Source organism: Leopardus geoffroyi, chromosome C2, assembly GCF_018350155.1.
Source record: "Leopardus geoffroyi isolate Oge1 chromosome C2, O.geoffroyi_Oge1_pat1.0, whole genome shotgun sequence".
Classification (NCBI taxonomy): domain Eukaryota; kingdom Metazoa; phylum Chordata; class Mammalia; order Carnivora; family Felidae; genus Leopardus; species Leopardus geoffroyi.
Genome location: NC_059333.1, coordinates 12,892,607 through 12,911,923, shown reverse-complemented (window position 1 = coordinate 12,911,923; position 19,317 = coordinate 12,892,607). Strand labels below are relative to the sequence as shown.

Here is a 19,317-nt window from a genome sequence, read left to right as displayed (position 1 = left end):
AAAAGTGACGAGAGGATATTGATGTGGAGTTTTTCTAGAATGTAAATGCCTCAATCTGGTATTAAGAAGAATGATCTAAAACTTGAAAAGAAGGAAAGGATTCCACAGGCTCTTTTAATCTCATATTGTCCACCAAGCCCACTGAGAATCATTAACGCTCTGGGACAGGGGTGGACACATTTTTTCTGTAATGATCCAGGGAACAAATATTTTAGGTTTGTAGGCCACATGGTGTCTGTTGCAATGACTCGCCCCTACTAATGTAGCACAGAAGCAGCCACGGACAATACATAACCAGATAGGCACTATGTTCCAATAAAAATATATTTACAAAAAGAAGTGCCTGACCCATGGGCCACACTTCGCTCTACTTGAAAGGTGACATTGGGCACTTACTACTTACTCCGGATCAGGGCCCAGACTCTGAAGTTCGATGAGGACTTACAGAAAGCAGATTAGTAAGATTAACAATCTGTAACACCACAAATGACTTTAGTCTGCTGGAGAGGCAAATGTTCTCTGCTAGTACAAAAGATAACCTCAAAGGCGGAGGCTTTATTGTCCTGGGGGACACGAACTAGATTTGTTCTCCAGAGAGTGTCCTTCTCTAAACCAGCTTTGCCATGTTCCGATTCCCTCAGGAAATGAGTGACATAAATCTTGGACATGTGCTCATCGTGCATCTGTTAGAGAAGCTTTCTCTTTTTTAATTAGACTTCGACCTAACTCTCTTCTACTCACTCCAGACATGCTCCACATAGGCAACTCACAAATATTCTACTTAATGATCCAAGTTCTCCACATAATTAATTGCTCCTTCATTCTAGTTATTTCCCAACTCAGGATCTGCATATTTGAATATAATTTGCCCCACCAATGTCGATTCATGTCTTCTTTAAATCTTAGAATCCAGGGGCACTTGGGTGGCTCAGTCGGTTAAGCGTCGGCTCTTGATTTTGGCTCAGGTCATGATCTCATGGTTCATGGATTCAAGCCCCGTGTCAGGCTCCATGCTGTCAGTGCAGGGACTGCTTGAGATTCTCTCTCTCTCTCTCTCTGCCCCTCCCCTGCTCACTAGCTCTCCCTCAAAATAAGTAAACTTAAAAAAAATATCTTAGAATCCAGTCACCCAAATGCCTCATCAAATTGACCTACCCAAATTTGCCATGCTATAAATATCTATACGAAAATTACAGTCCTGTCGCATAGCAAATTGATAACTGAAGATTTAAATTTCGTGATGATAATATAATATACATCACAAAAGATGGCTATTATTTCAAAAGAATTATATCATGCCTTCTAATAACTAGCTATTCCTGTCATCAAAAAAATGGAGCCAACCAAGACTCAAACAATCTATTAGACTGCATTATTGTTTACCTATAGATACGGAGAGACTTTTTTAACTACTGCAGCTCCATAGGGAGCCAAGAACAAAATGAATCACTGCCCAGTAAATTATAAGTTCTCACTGGTAATATAATTAGCTACATAATATGCCATTGATCATATATTAAGCTTCTATAGGCTTTTATATTTTTTACTTTATATTTTTAAATATATTTTATGTTTTTTGGATATTTTAATATCTTACATTTCTATTCATTTTATATTTCTCCATAAAGCCCAGGAAGGAACCCTACCTATGCTACCAACGGTGAAGAGGAAAATGTCCACACTACATATCGAACCTCATAATCTTTATGAGGCTGCCATACACAATTACCAAGACAGTGAAGTAACATATGATGCAGGTGTAATCAGCCAAAAAAGGATACTTAAATAAAGGTAAAATACAAAACACACTGATCAGTGGGTAACATTGTTTTATCCCAAATTATCAAAATCAAAGTAAACACCACTGAAGAACACATGCAAACCCATTCACTTCCAGAGTGATCTTGAGAAGCAATGAAGAGATAGTAGCTATAATTATTGTAGGGTTTTTCTTTTTCTTTTTTAATTTTTTTTTTTAATGTTTATTATTTTTGAGAGAGAGAGAGACAGAGAGCAAGTAAGGAAGGGGCAGAGAGAGAGGGAGACACAGAATCCGAAGGAGGCCCCAGGTTCTGAGCTGTCAGCACAGAGCCCGATGCAGGGCTCAAACTCAGACTGCGAGATCATGACCTGAGCTGAAGTCGGCCGCCGATCTGACGGAGCCACCCAGGCGCCCCAGTTTTGTAGTGTCTTTGTTTTCACAGCTGGCAAGGATTTGGCCAGAACCTACCCTTAAATTTGGACAACAATACTGAGAAAGCAGTACCAGAAATCACAGGGTGATTTTCGACAAGAAATGAGTTAGCATGTAAGAAACTTAACACGCGACAGAACGGACCCAGGAAACACTCCTACCTTAACGACACATTTCTAACACCCACAAGTGTTCTTGTTGACCAGCTGCAGAATGATGCAAGCAGCTATTCAGTAGGACAGGCCTATCAAAAACATACGAGCATTCTAAAGCGATACGATATTTCCCCAAGTGTGGAATATGGGACCCTGATGAAATTTAGGACAGTGTGATGTGGCATGAATGATGGGTTCAGGTGATACAAGTAAACAGGACTAAATAACACTGGCTGACAGAGGATGAGTCAATTCCCCTTTAGTTCTCTATCAATCCTGAATATAAGAAGAGGAAAGTCTCAGTCTGGTGCTAGGAAGTCTCGAACACGAATCTCATAGGTGCAAATCTTTCTACAGCGAGAGAACAGACTTTGGGCTCAGAACAAGTGAGGTGACAGCATCCCTGCTAGAGTTTAGTAACATCTGTTTTCATTGTAGTAAACATCTAATCAATGGCAAATGATATATGTATGGCAGTAATACATTAGATTCCTTTTTAAATCAATTTAAATAAAATCCTGAGTCAATGTAAGGAAAGATAGTGAGTACATGATAGCTGGTATATGAATATGGCAAAAATGGTGAAAGTGGCATCCAAATAAGTAAAATTGGGGTCATCTGGATGGCTCAGTCAGTTAAGCCTCCGACTCTTGATCTCAGCTCAGGTCGTGATCTCACGGCTCGTGGGTTCGGGCCCGTGTTGGGCTCTGCATTGCATGTGGAGACTGCTTGGGATTCTCTCCCTCCTGGCCCCTCCCCAACACGTGCTTGAACACGCATGCACGCACACTCTCTCTCAAAATAAATGAATATCTTAAAAACAAAAAAAGTAAACTCGGCAAGGAAAGAAGAAAGACTTTGCAAGAAGGGAGGGGAGACACAGCACTGTGCTAGCTCTAACCGCTGCACCGTCCTGTGGCCTATCTCCCCAGGCCTTCCTTTCTTCATCTACAATGAAAAACAAGCTAAGTCTGGCTTTTCCAAACTGAGGTCACCTGCGTTGCCAGCAGCACCATTTCTGCCACCTACACATACTACCTGTACTACCATTAATGTAATTCTCCTTAAAAAGAGTAATCTCCTAATTGAAATGCACTTTATTTGAATTGGACACTCTAGCTAGCATTACTTTAAAAGGAAAAACCAGAAGTTTTAAGTACACGTGAAAAAACATACGTGATTATTAATTTCTGTTGAGCTGTTTGTGTACCGCCTACAGTTACTTCATATATATCGGTAAAGCACACCCTGGGCAACAATTATACAGGCAGAGCCTCCCATTCAGTTTACTGAAGATGCCACTTGTAGCAGTGGATGACGGGGATGCCAAGAGAGTGACGCCTTCAGCCCTGGGAGCGGGAGCACGGGGCCTGGGGCTTGCTGGAGCCCCCGTGCTGGCTGCCTGCAGCCTCATGCAGCCTTGTCTGTTTACCTCGACAGACCACATGTACATGTGTGTAAGTGGGAGACTAGCATTCTCTATGGGTAGCATGACATTAAGAAAACATAGGTAGTGTTGGTCTAAGGCATCCTTTGGCTAAGATTTTATGATATAGACTTTTTTTTTTTTTAATTTTCAACTTGTTTTAGCACTAAGCCCAAACACCCAAAAGACAGTGTCAGAATGTGACTTTAGAAATTTAGAAACTCTTTTGGGGCGCCTGGGTGGCTCAGTAGGTTGGGCATCCGACTTCAGCTCAGGTCATGATCTCACGGTCCATGAGTTCGAGCCCCGTGTCGGGCTCTGTGCTGATGACTCACAGCCTGGAGACTGCTTCGGATTCTGTGTCTCCCTCTCTCTCTGCCCCTCCCCTGTTCATGCTCAGTTTCTATCTCTCAGTAATGAATAAACGTTAAAAAAAAAAAAAAAATTAAAAAAATAAATTTAGAAACTCTTCCATTGCAATATCTAAAAAGATCACCCATGCTCAAGAGTTAATACATTAAATTGGCTGATTCTATACTGACCACCAGAAAGAAACTTTTATCCCAACTAATCTTACTGGTAATGATCTTTTTAAAGCTTTTTAGCTGAAAAATAAACATTTTCTCAAATACACATATTCCAATAGATAATAATAGCCTTACTCACCAACCATTTTCATTTTTACGTTTGGACAGTATCTGTTCCTTATCCACAGAAACATTACAGGAAACACCTAGAGCAAAGTAACAATAATTTATTAATGTGGTTTGCTATATTACACATGCAGGTATTTAGAGAACTTTTTTTTTTTTTTAAACATTTATTCATTTTTGAGAGACACAGAGCGTGAATGGGGAAGGGTAGAAAGAGGGAGACACAGAATCCAAAGCAGGCTCCAGGCTCTATCTGTCAGCACAGAGCCCAACGTGGGGCTTGAACTTACCAACCGTGAGATCATGACCTGAGCCGACGTCGGACACTTAACCCACTGAGCCACCCAGGCGCCCCTAGAGAACTTCTAATTCAATTATCCTTTTAGAACTCAGAGAACCAGGAAAGATAAGAGCCCAAAGTCCCACAGGCATACAAGGGTGGCTGAAAACAAAATGTACCTCTGTACATCTCCTGGAAAAAAGGTGGCAGAATGAGAGTTCTTTCTCATCCGTGAAAACCACTGACATTAACAAGTAAAACTAGAGGGGAAAATACAATCACCAGTAAAGACGGAACACCTAGAACCTCAGTCACAGATTACCAAGAATACCTGCAAGGTACAGTAAAATTGGGATTAAACACAAGAAAGATGGGGCGCCTGGGTGGTTCAGTCAGTTAAGGTTCAACTCTTGATTTCACCTCAGGTCATGATTTCGGGGTTCGTGGGATCAAGCCCCCCCACCCCACCCCCCCGCCACACACACGCCCCACATTGGCTCTGCACTGTCAGCACTGATTCTCTCTCCCTTTCTTTCTGCCCCCGATAGCACGTGTGCATGCGCTCTCTCTCAAAATAAAGAAACATTTTTTTTAATTAGTCTAAAAATGAATAAAATAAAACCAAGAAAGATGTTAAAAGGCAATGCATACACCCCCAGGTTTCAAATGCAGAGCTCTCAGGGACTTGGACAAAAATCTTTTATTTAGGCCATGACTTGGATGGTGTCACAGCTGACCCCAGAAGCAGGAAACATTCCCAGAGGATCTAGGTCCAGGATACACTAAGGAAGGGATGGGGGACAGAGGGAAATGAAAAAGACCTCACACTTAAAATGTCCAAAGCAATAGGTTTCACCTCCTATGGTCTACCTGAACTGGGTAAATTCCACCTCCATCCACCAAGTTGCTCATATCAGAACGCAAGGTGTCACCCTTGATTCATCTCATCCTCCGTAACCCCCATATCCACTCCACCGATCAGTCCTGGCAATTCCACCTCACGAAACTCACACTTGCTCCCAAACCATCACTACGTCCTCTTGCCTAGACTATTGCACTAGCTCCTACTGACCTCCCACTTCCACACTTAACCTTCCCTTCAGAGCTTCCTCCAAAGAAAAATCTGGGCCATACCACTCCCTTGCTGAATAGATTAGAATATTCTAATATTCACTAGAATAGAATTCTATTCTATTCACTCACTAGAATAGATTCCAATTCTGAAGAACAGCCTCGAAGGCCCTGAATTTTCTGACCCCTTCCTTCCTCTCTTTTATTGCCGCCTTCTTCATTCTGCTCTTCAGTCACACCAGCCTCAGGGCCTTTGCACTAGCTGGTCCCTGCCTAGAAAAAGCAAGGAGCATGATCCCAGAATTGTACATGCAGTCAAGAGGACGTTTATGTGAAAGAGAACAGAAAGGCATTTTCAACCACTCAAATTTGAAGTTTTCTTGGGGATTGGTGTGGGGGTGGGAAGGGACTACTGATGATGATTAATGAAATAAACAACTCAGAAATGAGAAAGCTATTAAGCTTTCTTGTATTAATAAGAGTCCTGGAGTTGAGAAACAAATTCATACAAACATTATATTAAGCTTCAATGCCCAGGCTATGGCTACAGAACAGAACATAGATGTTATAAACCTTGACAAAGTAAAAATAACTAACTCAAACTGAGGCGGAAGGAAATGGAAATTAATCCAAGAGTTCATTTCTTTATCTTTCATGGCAGCAATGGGGAAAGGCACAGGGTGGGGGGTGGGGTAAATTGAACTGTCTAAAGCTGACAGTTTTTAAAATTTAAAAACTGTTATAGAAAAAGTAACAGAAGGGGTTTTATACATAAAACAGAACAAAAAAGCATGTGGAAAAAGATAGTTCTACTTTCTATAAAAACAGAAACTACAAGCAAAATGAAAGATTTAACACCATACATGTTATGTCTTGCCTACCAAAAAAAAAAAAAAAAAATTCTCCTACTGTATCAAAAATCTCAACCCAAGTACATGCTGTTCTAACGAAGGCAACTCTGGAAGCAATCCAGGATCAACAATGACAGATTGGGAGGATTAACGGTATCTCCGTTACAAAAATCACTTCAAGTGGCCCTTACTAGCCATTTTGAGCTCATGATACACATTAACTCATTTAATCCTCCTAACTACCTCGTGTATGTATTATCCAAATTTAGTTGGTCATTTTTTTACTGAGCAATGTAAAACCACAAGATGCTGGTTCAATCGCTGCTCTTCTGGGCTGGGGGACCCCAGAAAAGGACCGGTCTCATGAGCCCAAGACGCAGGGGTGACCCTCCTTCTCTCCTTTTCCTGGGACAGCTCACCTTCCCAGATTTTTCTGCTTTTAAAAACCCTAGACAGCTCCAAAACACCCCTCTCTCCTTCTCCTCCCGGGCCGTCCAGGGGCGGCACGCTAGGAAAGAAGGTGGCCCCAAGCTTCCCCCCCGCCACCCCACTGCCCAACCTCCTCCCCCCCCCACCCCCCCGGCGCGGCAACTGACAGCGTAGCAAGATGCAGTTGGTGTCCTCCTGGCTCGTCACCCAGCTCAAGGAGTCGCCCAGCGGTCGCCGGCAGCCGGAGCACAGAAACACCAGCGGCCTGTCCTCCTCCTCGGCCGGCTCCACAGCCTCCTCGCGCCGCGTCCTCTCTGCACAGGCCACCGACGGGTCCCCGCTCAAGGAGGTCCAAATGCTTGCCCACTTCTGCAGCAGCTGGTGACGGTCCGAGTCCTCCGAGAGCCGCCTGCCTAACAGAGAGGAGTCGCCCCACTTGCCCTTGTCGCCGCCACACGTACAGCTAGTAGAAGAGCAACCTTTGCAACCCGGCGACCAACTGCCCGCCATTCTTCCAAATCGCCCGCGCCGCTGAGCGCCACGGGAAAAGCGCCCAAGCGCCTGCGCGGGGCGGGGCCAGGCCGCGGAGACCGGAAGGGGGCCGTGGCTGAGGGGCAGAGCCTAAAGGAGAATAAACGGCTGGCAACCTGCTGGTGCGCCTGCTCTTTGTCGGACTGCTCCAAGGCGGCTGTTCTTAGCTGCAGAACAGCTTGAGGAAGTTGAGGTTGCTTTTCCAGCTTTTAGGAAATTGAGGCTGCTAGAGATCTGGCGGCTGGTCTACTTGGGTAAGGGTGTTGAGCCCCTTAAATAGGAGGGGCGGTGTCTTTGAGAAATTTACAGGTCCCAAACTAAATTACCAACCCTTCACTGAGACTTTCACAGTGGTTACTAAAGTGAATATGCCTCCCCACACACTCCACCCAGAGAGAGAGAGAGTTGGGACACACTCTTGCTTTGTACGGCCTCATTCCCCCACCCTCCGTGCTACAGCCTTTTAAATTTTAGCGTGCCTAAGAGTTACCTGGGAGCTGATTAAAACACAACTTTCCAGGCCCTGTCTTCTCGGATCTAGTTCAGGATCTAGTTCAGAAGGTCCGTTGGGCCCAAGAATTTGCCTTTGTAACAAGCTCCTAGGCGATGACAGTGCTGTCAGTATTGCCAGCTCCACTTTTGATTGCCACTGCTCTAGTTTGTCTCGTTTCCTCGAAGTGGAGAAAGAGGAGTTATTGGGAAGCCACCTTCTCAGGTTTCTTTTGTGCATTGTTTTTGCTGGAATGAGACCCTGGAAAGGGCTCTGGATCACTCAGGCTAGCAATGCAAGGAAAAAGCTGGAGAAGCGAGTGTGAACAGCAGCAGTGTTAATGGAAAGTTTGGAAGTGATTGTTGACCGGTTCCGGGAGCCAGCCATTAGCCCCTTGCATGGAGGGGGCATCCCTTATGGATGGTAAGGACAGACTTCCTCAGCTATCCACCAAAAGCCAGACCTGAAAGAACCACGTCAGGGCAGGAAAGGTTGGTGGCGAAGGGACAGCTGCATCATGGACAACTTTGCAGCATGTAGGAGAAACGGTTCCCACCAAAGACTAGATCAGCTCCTGGGACTCTCCTATACCCTAAGACACTGCCCACTTCACTTGGTCTGCTAAACTGTTTACATAAATTTTACTTCCAATGTAGTTGCCTCTGGGCAGGAGCAAAAGCAAAAGCTTTGGAGTCAGAAATGGCAGGCTGACCTAACCCTCCATTAAATAGTAACCATGTAGCAAACTATGGAAAGGCAATTTTCCTTCCCTGAGTCTGATTCTTCATGGGTTAAATGGGTCAGTACCCCCTGGGGATTGTTAAACCAGGGGTGGGGGGGGGGGGGAAATCAAGTGATATGATAGGCTTGAAAATGCTTTAACCCTAGTGTACCATGGCCATGTTAATTAGCCTCCAATGGGAGGAAAATTGCCCTCCCTCCTTCTATTTTTTTTTTCTTTTTCTTTTCTTTTTTTTTTTTTTTTTTTTTTTTTTTTTTGTGCAAGCAAGCCTGACCTCCCTGGACTGCTGTTTTCAAGCACAATAATATATCTGGTACAACAGTGATACAACCCACATCTGTTCTTTAAGCAAATGGGTAGTAACCTTGGAATTCAAAGGAATGATCCTCTTGCGTCAGGTTTTCGGTTCTTATTGGCAACACTTAAATTCTATGGTGGGAGAGCCCAGTAAAGAAGGAATGCACAGCGTGGCTGCCTGATTAGGTTCTTACCAGTGCACTTTTAGGCCCAATCCCCTAATAATAATAATAATAATAATAATAATAATAATAATCAAATTACATTTTACAGCTGTATTGCTACTAAGGTGAATATATAAATATTGTATATTAAAACATTTTCTTTAACCTAAAAGTTCCTTTTTTTCTTCTGATTTTAAAAGAAAGTAAAACATTTCTATGGGGCGGTACAAATATCATGGGCCTTGGGCCCTGTGCCTAATGGAGAAGTCAGCCCCAATGCAAAATGAACCCCTCTCGTAGTCACAAGTATGTCTGTATTATGAGTACACAATATTTAGATTCCCACAAAACCATATCTTACATGGGGACAAAATCAGACGCTCGAATAAGATGACCTTGGACTGGGTGGGGCAGAGGCTTCCTGAACAACCATTCCAAACCTTCCTCTTACTTACACAGCCAGGAGATGTGCATAAGGTGTTGAGTCCAAGTTTCACGTCCCCTACTGTCACCCCCAGTTCCAGGAATGGATCCCCAGAGGTTTAACCCAATGAGGGTAAGCCACCTCTCTTCCAGTCTTGGTGCAGTGATGGCTCCCACCCAAGACTTAAGCCAGTCAGCACATTAGGCGCCCCTGGTGATAAGGACTGGCTCAGGTTAACAACTGAACCAGAGTAAACCTCAAGACTCTTGTTCAGTGGTTAAGGGAAGGGATGTCCTCCTTGTTGCCTGGATGTGGACAAAGAAGCACATACCCAGAGCGCTTCAGGCAGTCATCTTGAAAACACAGAGAAGGGGGGAACTGAGAGAATCAACGAGAAACTGAGCCCCCAACCTCCGAACTCTTTCCATTACACGAACCAACAAATTCTCCTTATTGTAGAAGCCAGTTGGAACTGTTTTGTTCTATCCAGCAATTCCAAATGTACGTCACAGTCTGACACAGTACGTCAAGGTGAAGACTTTGACTGAGACCCCAAGATGCAGTAAAAATGACGTCCCAAGAGGTGTGAGAGAAGAAATTGCCTCTCTCCCTGGAAGGATCCTTCAGAGTGGATGTTGGAAAATTAATTCCCTCCTGCCCTTACGCCTCTTCCCACATTTCATCGAGATTAAGGACTAGAGAAAATAGTGACCAAGATGACGTCCTAAGAAGGATTTCTTTGGACACGGGCTGGGCTGCGAGCTCCACTTCTCCCCACTAGGGAAGGTGGAGGGTGTCTGCCCCCGTTGCCTCCATCTGGCTGAGAGGAGACACTGACGAACCATTTGCAGGGCCCGCGGGCTCCCAGGTGTTTGGGGATCCGGTGGCGGGCGGGAGAGTCGGGCTGTCGAGCTGTTTTGGTGGCACAACAGAGATGAGCCAGACAGGTTGTCAAGCAGATATGGACTTTGCTGGTGGGAAGGCCACCTAGAGTCTTAAATTCTGCCCAAGATAACCTGTAAGGTTGAAGACTCTCCAGCAGTGAGCATCCCAGCGTGAAGGGCCCCTGGAGGACCAGCCCGAGGGGAGACCTTCCTGGGTCGTGGGTGGGCAGCTGCAGGTGGGGGTGCAGGGGGTTTCTGGGGGGCCAGGGGGAGTTGCTTCTAACCATGCTGGGCCAGAGGGTGCAAAACCAGGTTATGATGGAACCCATTCAAGTGAAAACTGTTTTGCCCCCTCTGTCCCCCATTTCAGCCTAGGAATGGAAATAGGGAGCAGGTAAGGTGAGAAAGAACGCAGAACCAGCCACACTAGGGGCAGGTGTCCGCCAACAAATCCCACCTCGGGGAGGAAGATAATAACTCTTACCCTCAAGCAAAGACTACAGTGTAGATTAATATCTTGGACTGAATACTACCATTTTCTGTCACAGATTCCGTTTATAACTGAAGTAGCTGCATAATTATTTAGTCCCTAAGAGAGTTACACTCAAACTGCAATATGGGAGGGTTTCTTTACAAAGTGTCAAATGAGAAAGGTAAAGACAGCATGTAGCAGAGATCCTCAAGGGCCCAGGAACCCATATCCATAGCCTTGACCCACAGGGATGCAGGGAGGGCATTTTCTCAAGGGAAAGAGAGCTGTGAAAAGCAGACCACGGAGGGAGGATCACCCTTCCATCAAGGGACGCAGCCAGATGAGTTGACCTGGAGAGAGGCAGGAGATTAAATTCCTGACCTTGTTCTCTTCCCTTCCTCCAGTTTCCTGCTGGAGCTCTCCATTGCCCAAGTGCAACCAGAATCCAGAGGGCACACAGCATATTGATGTGGCCCATACAAGTCTGCTTGGTGAGTGGGTCTGGAGTGGCCAATGGAGGTAACCCCGCACACAGGCTGCCCTTGTCCTCGTCCAGGGGCAAAGAACAGGCTCCCCTTACCAAGTAAGCTCTAAGAACATAGTGGGAAGCACAATTCAAAGCAAGATTTCATTTCGATTCTATCCTTCCATCCTTCTTGCTCGACATACCATTACTCAGACTACCTGATTCAACTATCATTTCTGGCTGGGTTCAAAAACCATGCACGTAAGGGGCGCCTGGGTGGCTCAGTCGGCTGAGTGCCCGGCTTCAGCTCAGGTCATGATCTCACAGTTTGTGAGTCCGAGCCTCGTGTCGGGCTCTGTGCTGACAGCTCAGAGCCTGGAGCCTGCTTCGGATGCTGTGTCTCCCTCTCTCTCTCTGCCCCTCCCCTGCTCATGCTCTGTCCCTCTCTGTCTCAAAAATAAATATACGTTAAAAAAAATTTAAAAAGCCATGGTGTGTTTAACAAACAAATTCTAGTCTAATAAATATATGTGGCAAGCCCTAGTAGAAAGAGAAAGAGACAAAGCAAGAAAATATAACTAGGAGAGAGAAGGAACAGGAAAAAAAAGGGGGAGAAGAAACAAATGAGACCTTGACAATTTTGCTGGAAGAATTTGTGCCTTTTTAAAAGCGCACCGGCAATCGAGGGAAATCAGAAATTAATGGCTGCTGGTTACCATCATGACCTAGATTGTAACTGCTACACTTCCTGACCCTTACACAAGAATGACAGTGAGGAGTGTTTGCAGGTCCCAGGGTCCATCAGTTGGTCCCACTAGTAAGTAGAGAGCTAGCCGCAGTTGAATTTGAGGACCTCTTGGTCCAACTCTTACTGGTAGAGACACTGGGAGCCAAATGGCATCCACAGCTGCCTGCCCTGACCAGCTGGCAACCAAGAGAAGGCCATGCTGGGCACTCAGTCCCCAGGGACCTCCTGGCACAATCAGAGCCCTTCTCAGGGGGATAAAATGTGCTGTGGGAAAAATTTGGTTAGCTATTTCTATCTGTGCTGCAGGGGCGAAACAATAACTACAGGAATATGCTTCACCTTCTTCACAATCCTGATGCAGGATGTTCTTTAAATAGTTCTGTTTCCCTCTCCTATTTAATGTGTGGAATCACGCTTTTCCGTTCTTTAGCAGATATATTTAATTCTCACGCAAGTTAAAAAAGAATAAGGAGAAAAGCATCTGATTTTCAGTAAATTCATAATATATTTGAGCTGGGGGCGAATCAGAGAAGCGCCTCATCTCCATGTCTCACTCCACAAATAGAAAGGCTGAGGCCCAGTGTGGTTTAGGAGTCCTGGATCTAATTAGCGGCAGAGATAAGTGGACATCTGGGCTGTTATATGCCCAGCACGCTTCCCCTCTTCTTGGGAAAACTACGCCACCTCCTCCCTCACTCCTACAATGCTGCTCTGGTGGGCTTTCCATCCTGAAGGTCTCACTCCACGCACGTCCCATCCCAGACCACGACCTTCCCGACCACAGAGATTGGTTCGAGGTGAACAGCTGTCAGAACTAGAGCCAATCTCAGTCCGTCCCTGGGACGTTTCATGCCAAAGTTTGGAGGGAGAGTCTTCTGCTCACCTTTCCTCTTGAATCATGATCCCAGAGCTGTCATCAGCCATGTCCCCAGCGATGTGGAACATCCTGGCATGACACTGACCCTCAGAGAGACACAAGATATGAGGTGTGGGTCAAGGGTAGCGGCCGAATCCCCATTCCCAAGGGTCTCCCTCCAGATTTGTGGGCACCCCTCACAACATGTTCCCATTAAGACCCCCTGGTGTTCGGGTGCCTGGATGGCTCCGTCGGTTGAGCGTCCAACTTCAGCTCAGGTCATGATCTTGCGGTCCGTGAGTTCGAGCCCCGCGTCGGGCTCTGTGCTGACAGCTCGGAGCCTGGAGCCTGCTTCAGATTCTGTGTCTCCCTCTCTCTCTCTGCCCCTCCCCCGCTCGCGCTCTGTCTCTGTCTCTCTCAAAAATAAACATTAAAAAAATAAAAATAAATAAAAGACCCGCTGGTGTTTAAGCTAGTTAGAATTGGGTTTCTGTCTACCAAGAGCCTTGACTAATACACAGATTTAGTCAGGTCCAGAACCTAGGTCTCTGGACCCCAAGTACAGCAGTCACAGCCCTATACCAAATTGTTGAAATATGACACCATATATTTGGTAGTGCCTTGTGGTTTTCAAAATACAGTCTTTCAAGGGGGCTAATTCTGGAGAATTACAATATCCTGTAAGAGAAGAATGCATTTCCAGTATAAAATTCGTAAGTCAGTCCCTCACATTCTTTCCTTTGTTTCCCCTGGTTCTTTCCATGTTTTAAACAGACAACCAGAGGAAGGACTCAGCGAATATGAGTCTTTAATGCCCGTATCAAACACCTATAAATCTCCCTTTTAACTAAGAGGAAGTTCTCCAGACTCAACAGAGACTGATCAAAAAGTGAAGACTAACTCCAAGATCTGGAGTAATACTAGAGAGACCGTAAGTATCAAAGACACAAATTATGGATCTTTAGACAGATTTGATGCAATGTTGTTGCATGCATAGTAAAAGAATTGGAAGATCAAGTTTAAGAAAATTCACAGAAAACAAAATTAAATAACTAAGAAATATAAAAGGGAGAGAAAAAGATCAAACCCATAAGCAATCAGTCCAGGAGGTCCAACATCTGACTAAAGCCAGATCAAGTGGACAGGAAAGACAAAATAAAGAAGAACAAATAAAGAAATAATACAATATAAATTCTCAGAGCTAAAATGTATGAACATTTCAGATGGAAAGGATATACCGACTGCCCAGCCCAAGGAATGAATTAATCTCACACTAAGACTTAGCATTGTGAACAATCAAAACTCCAGTGCTTCAGAGAAGATTACAAAGTTTCAAAAAGAGAAAAATCAGAGTAGCATTAGATGTCTCATCAGCAACTCAACTTCAGCAGCTAGAAAGGTCAAAGTTCAGAGGGCAAATAAGTTTCAGGTAAGTATTACATACCCACTCAAATCATGACCAGATACAGTTAACATTTTCAGACATAACTAAACTTAGAAAACATATCCTCACCACATCCTTTCTTATTCAAAAATGTGCTGCAACAAGAAATGTGAGATGCGAGGTCTCACTAAAAGAAAAGCAAATATTTAATATACGAAAAGATTCTCTACATTTATTTTTAAACTATGCTGAAAACCAGTAGCTCACCTATCAGTTTGATAAAATCTAGAAGGTTGACAAAATAATTTTTTGTCCAGGCTATTGTCCAGGAAAACAGGTAGTTTGATACATTGCTGATAGAGACACAAGTAATTATAACATCTACGGAAAGGAATTTGGTGATATCTAACACAATTACATTAGTATGTAGCCTTTGACAGAATTCTTGCTTTCAGGAATCGATTCCAAGAATATGATAAAAACACGAACACGGGCATTGCAGCATTATTTGCAACAGCAAAGATCGAAAACAACTCAAACATCCACCAACTGGGAACTGGAAGAATAAGTTGTACTGTACCCATAAAATGGCGGCATTATGCATCTGTGAAAAAGAAAAAAATCTCTCTCCATGCCACGAGAGATCCCCAGAATAAGCTGGTAAGTGGAAAAGGCAAGGTTTAAAGAAATGAAGTTTGCTATTTGACATTTCAAAATGGGGGAAGAGAAAGACTGAATACTTATATTTTTAAAAATCGAAGGATAAACTGAAAACTTTTAGAAAGTACTTACTTGATTGAAAGTTACAGGAAGGGAGGACAGGAACAGAAGCTAGAGTTCTATGAATATACCTTATTTTGTGTCTTTGACTTTGGAATCGTGACTATTTTACACAATTGTAAAACCAAAATTTTTAAAAAGCAATCTCTAAATATTGAAATATTTAATATATTCAGTGGGTGGCAGCCTTCATAGGGAGAACTGTTTCACGTGACTTTAAAACATAAATTTGACTACACATATCTTATAGGAGATACTCAAATAACAACAACAACAAAATGGCCCCCTTCATAAAAAGTCTCAAATGGTTTCTAGTAATCATATCGCTCCTATTGTTGATACTGAAATTGTTATTCCAAGACTATTTGTGTGTATATTATATACTGAGTAATTATGTTAGTACTGTTTGGAATAGGATATTAAGTTTTGGAGTAGAGGTACAGCTAAGTACGATAGGGTTAAGTAGAACTCTACAGTTGTGATTCTGGATTGTAAGTATTATGAACTCATGATGTTTTTATATCTTAAAAAACAAATATATCCTAGCTCCCTACATTGAATAGACCTGAACACATAATCAACCCAATAGCAATAAGCACCTCTAGCACCCAGATTATGAGAGCTAAACACCATTTTCTATAAATGAAACCAGGAGTCCTTGGAGACATAGCTGAATCCATGGTCTAGGGTAAGAAAGAGACAAATTGAGCCTGGACCATCTTGTCATTCCAGAAGGAAGGAAACTATAAAACCCAAGGCAAAGCCAACTACTAATGTAACCAACATGAAGAGGCTCTCACTGTCCACATAGGTAATTTCTGCATCAGTAATAGTAACAGCTATAATGAATTGGAACATCAAATAGATTTAATGGCATGAGCTCATAATGACTTAAAAAATGTCCTCTCACTGTTCACTGGGAGAGGATGGAAAACCCAATCAATATTTGGAAAACTGGCGATTAAACAAACAAGTAAATCAAACATCGATCTCACCTTGATATGAATTGTTCCTCAGGTACGTGAATAGTCATGAAGGAAGGTTTTTCTTTTCTGTTTATTTTTTAAAGAACAGTAGCTAATGAATGAAGAAGGAGATAGACGAAGGTGGTCACCATTTTTACAACGCTTAACACATTAAAGAATTGCATCAAGGGTTAATCACTGATTGGTAATATCACAAAAAAAAGAGACAACCAGACATTACGTGCCTCTCAAAGGAAGGACACCACACCACCTGTGAGGTACTCTTGCCAAAAAAAAAAAAAAAAAAAAAAAAAAAAAAATCAAACCAAAGTCTGGTCCAGCCTCTAGCTCTAACTTTACTTTCCAGCAAATACGGGGCATGGGGAACATGACTAACTCCACCATGGCACCCAACTGGCAAGCTCTTCAGGACATAGAACCAATTTCCTCAACAGATAAATTGCAAGTTTAAAAAGAGAGAGAGAGAGGAAGAGAGAGAGAGAAGGATGAGGGAGAAAGAACCTGTAAATTTAACTAGACTTCAGAGTCATAGCAACCAACAGCAACATATGCACCTTATTTATTTGTTCCTGATTTGAGCATATTAACTGTAAAAGAAATTATGAGACAAACAGGGAAAATTTGAACATTGACTGGATTATGGATGCAATTAGATAATTATTATTAAATTATAGGTGGGATAAGAGTTTTATGGCTTTATTAAAAAAAAAAAAAAGAATCCTCTGGGATTGCTTGGGTGGCTCAGTTGGTTAAGCATCCAAGTCTAGATTTGGGCTCGGGTCTTGATCTAGTGGTTGGTGGGATCCAGCCCTGTGTCGGGCTCTGCACTGATAGCACAAAGCCAGCTCGGGGTTCTTTCTCTCTCCCTCTCTGCTCCCTTTGCCCTTCCCAGCTTGTGCACACGCTCTCTTTCTCTCTCAAAATAAATAAACTTAAAAAAAAAAAAAAAAAAAGAATCCTCCAAACTATTTGCATGCCAAAATATGTCTAAAATTTTTGCATACCAAAATATTTACAGATGAAGTGAAATATTTAGAATTTGCTTCACAGTAGTCCAGAATGGGGGGCGGGGGAGTGGATGGGGATACAGATGAAACTCAATTAGCCACATCTTGATCGTTGTTGAAGCTGAGTGATGGTTACATGGAGTTTTATTACTCTGTTTTTGCTGTTTTTGGAAATGTTTGAAATTGCCTATAACAAAAATAAATTTTTTAAGTCATGTAAAGTTTGTATTTACTCTGTTATATCCCCATGTTTGCCTCATATTAAAATGTAACTCTTTACCGAAAATCACTCTGTTCAATTCCTATGCTTACATGTAACTCTTTACTAAAAATCTTTGAGGAAAATGGACACTCTAGAGAAAAGTGCTGTGCTTATTTTAAGGGTTTGTGTACCCACAACGTAGCATTGTTTGCTCACATGTGTTAGGTTGAAGAAGAGCCCCCCAAGATATCCATGTCCTAACCCCAGAACCCTGTGAATGTGACTTCATATGGCAAAAGGGATTTTGCAGATGTGACTAAATTAAGGATTTTGAGATGGGGAGATTATCCTGGCCTATCTGCGTGGGCCCAATGTAATCCTAAATATCTTTATAAGAAAGAGGAAGAGAGATGTTTGGCCACAGAAGACGGTGGTGTGACAAAAGAATCAAGTGGTAAAAGACGATGTGACACAGGAGGGGCCACAAGCCAAGGAATGAGGGCAGCCTCCAGAAGCTGGAAAAACCAAGAAAACAAATTCTCCCCCACTCCCCCTCCAGGGTCACCGGAAGGAACCAGCCCTAGCAACACCTTGATTTGTAGCACCCCGAGACTCATTTTCTGACTCCCAGGACCATAAGATAATAAATTTGTGTCGTTTGAAGCCACCAAGCGTGTGGTAATTGGTTGTGCCAGCTGTAGGGCATGAATACACCCCAGTTTGCAAGTCCCACAGGTACTGGGCAGGGCAGGAAGGCTGTCCCACCTGTCTGCCTGGGAAATGGGGCTCCCAGCAGCTGAGGTGGAAAGTTGTGAGAATCACACAAAGTGCTCAGGTCATCGATCAACAAATGTCTGTTCTCCCTTCTTAACGTTTCTTCCTCTTACCTTCTCCCTTTCGCTCAATCTCTAGTCACAGTGACAGCTAACAAGTGTGCACATTTCCTACAAAAGAAAACACCGTTGGGGCACCTGGGTGGCTCAGTTCGTTGAGCATCAGACACTTGATTTTGGCTCAAGTCATGATACCAGGGTCATGGGATCGAGCCCCAAGCCCAGCTCCTCCCTGAGTGTGGAGCCTCTTTGGGATTCTCTCTCTCCCTCTGCTACTCTCCCACTTGCCCACACTCTTTCTCTCTCTTTTTCAAAATAAATAAACATTTACAAAAGAAAACACCGTTGGAAAAACAACTTCACCTCCAAGCTTTGGGTTATAAATTAAAATGAGAAGAAAAACAATGCCAACAGACAAGGTCTTTGAGGTAGTTGCTGATATAACTATGTTGCTATTATCTCGGAGAGTTGACCTTGATGGGAGTATTAGTTCTTACACATGTCAAAGGGGGGAAACATTTTTTTATGTTTATTTATTTTGTGAGAGAGAATGAGAGAGAGTGGGGAAGTGGGCAGAGAGAAGGAGAGAGTGAGAATCCCAAGTAGGCTCCCCACTGTCAGCACAGCTTAACCAACTGAGCCACCCAGGCGCTTTCTGGTTTTCCCATGGAAAAAACAAATGGTTAACTGATAGAGATCGCGGTCATGCAGAACAGGAGTCTCCATCAGTTTGCAGCTGTCTTAATGATTTACAAGGAAAAGGGCTATCTCCAGAAACCTACAGACTCAATTTCCCGGAGTCCTAAGATCGCCTTCCCCTTCACTGGACAGAAAACCTTGTATCGTCAGTCACTCCTCACAACCCAAGTGCAGCTCCTTCTGCCCACCCGTCCAGTCCCCGTGCTTTATAAAACCACCTTTTTGCACCAAAACGTTTCAGGAATTCTTTCTTGGCCTTCGGCTCTGAACCCCAACACTTCAAACCGTATCAC

General features: G+C 43.5%; 1 protein-coding gene and 1 long non-coding RNA gene across 9 annotated transcripts in view; one reads left to right on the top strand and one right to left on the bottom strand.

Annotated features, from left to right (window-relative positions):
• MIS18A (MIS18 kinetochore protein A) overlaps positions 1–7,619 on the bottom strand; it is a 45,199-nt gene extending 37,580 nt beyond the window's left edge. For 4 of the 8 annotated variants that reach the window (XM_045436868.1, XM_045436869.1, XM_045436870.1 and 1 more), the window contains exons 1-2: positions 7,227–7,619; positions 4,442–4,508 (exon numbers count right to left, since the gene is read on the bottom strand). In XM_045436868.1, the coding sequence (XP_045292824.1) occupies positions 4,442–4,508; positions 7,227–7,569 (410 nt within the window). In that variant the 5' untranslated portion in view covers positions 7,570–7,619. The remainder of the gene's footprint in view (positions 1–4,441; positions 4,509–7,226) is intronic. The other 4 variants (XR_006701072.1, XM_045436865.1, XM_045436866.1 and 1 more) reach the window with 2 other exon arrangements.
• A 72-nt stretch (positions 7,620–7,691) lies between these two features.
• LOC123575902 lies at positions 7,692–15,100 on the top strand. The gene is made up of 4 exons (XR_006701070.1): positions 7,692–7,844; positions 13,908–14,064; positions 14,357–14,562; positions 14,973–15,100. It is a non-coding gene; the product is annotated as an uncharacterized LOC123575902 (long non-coding RNA).
• The last annotated feature ends 4,217 nt before the right edge of the window (positions 15,101–19,317 follow it).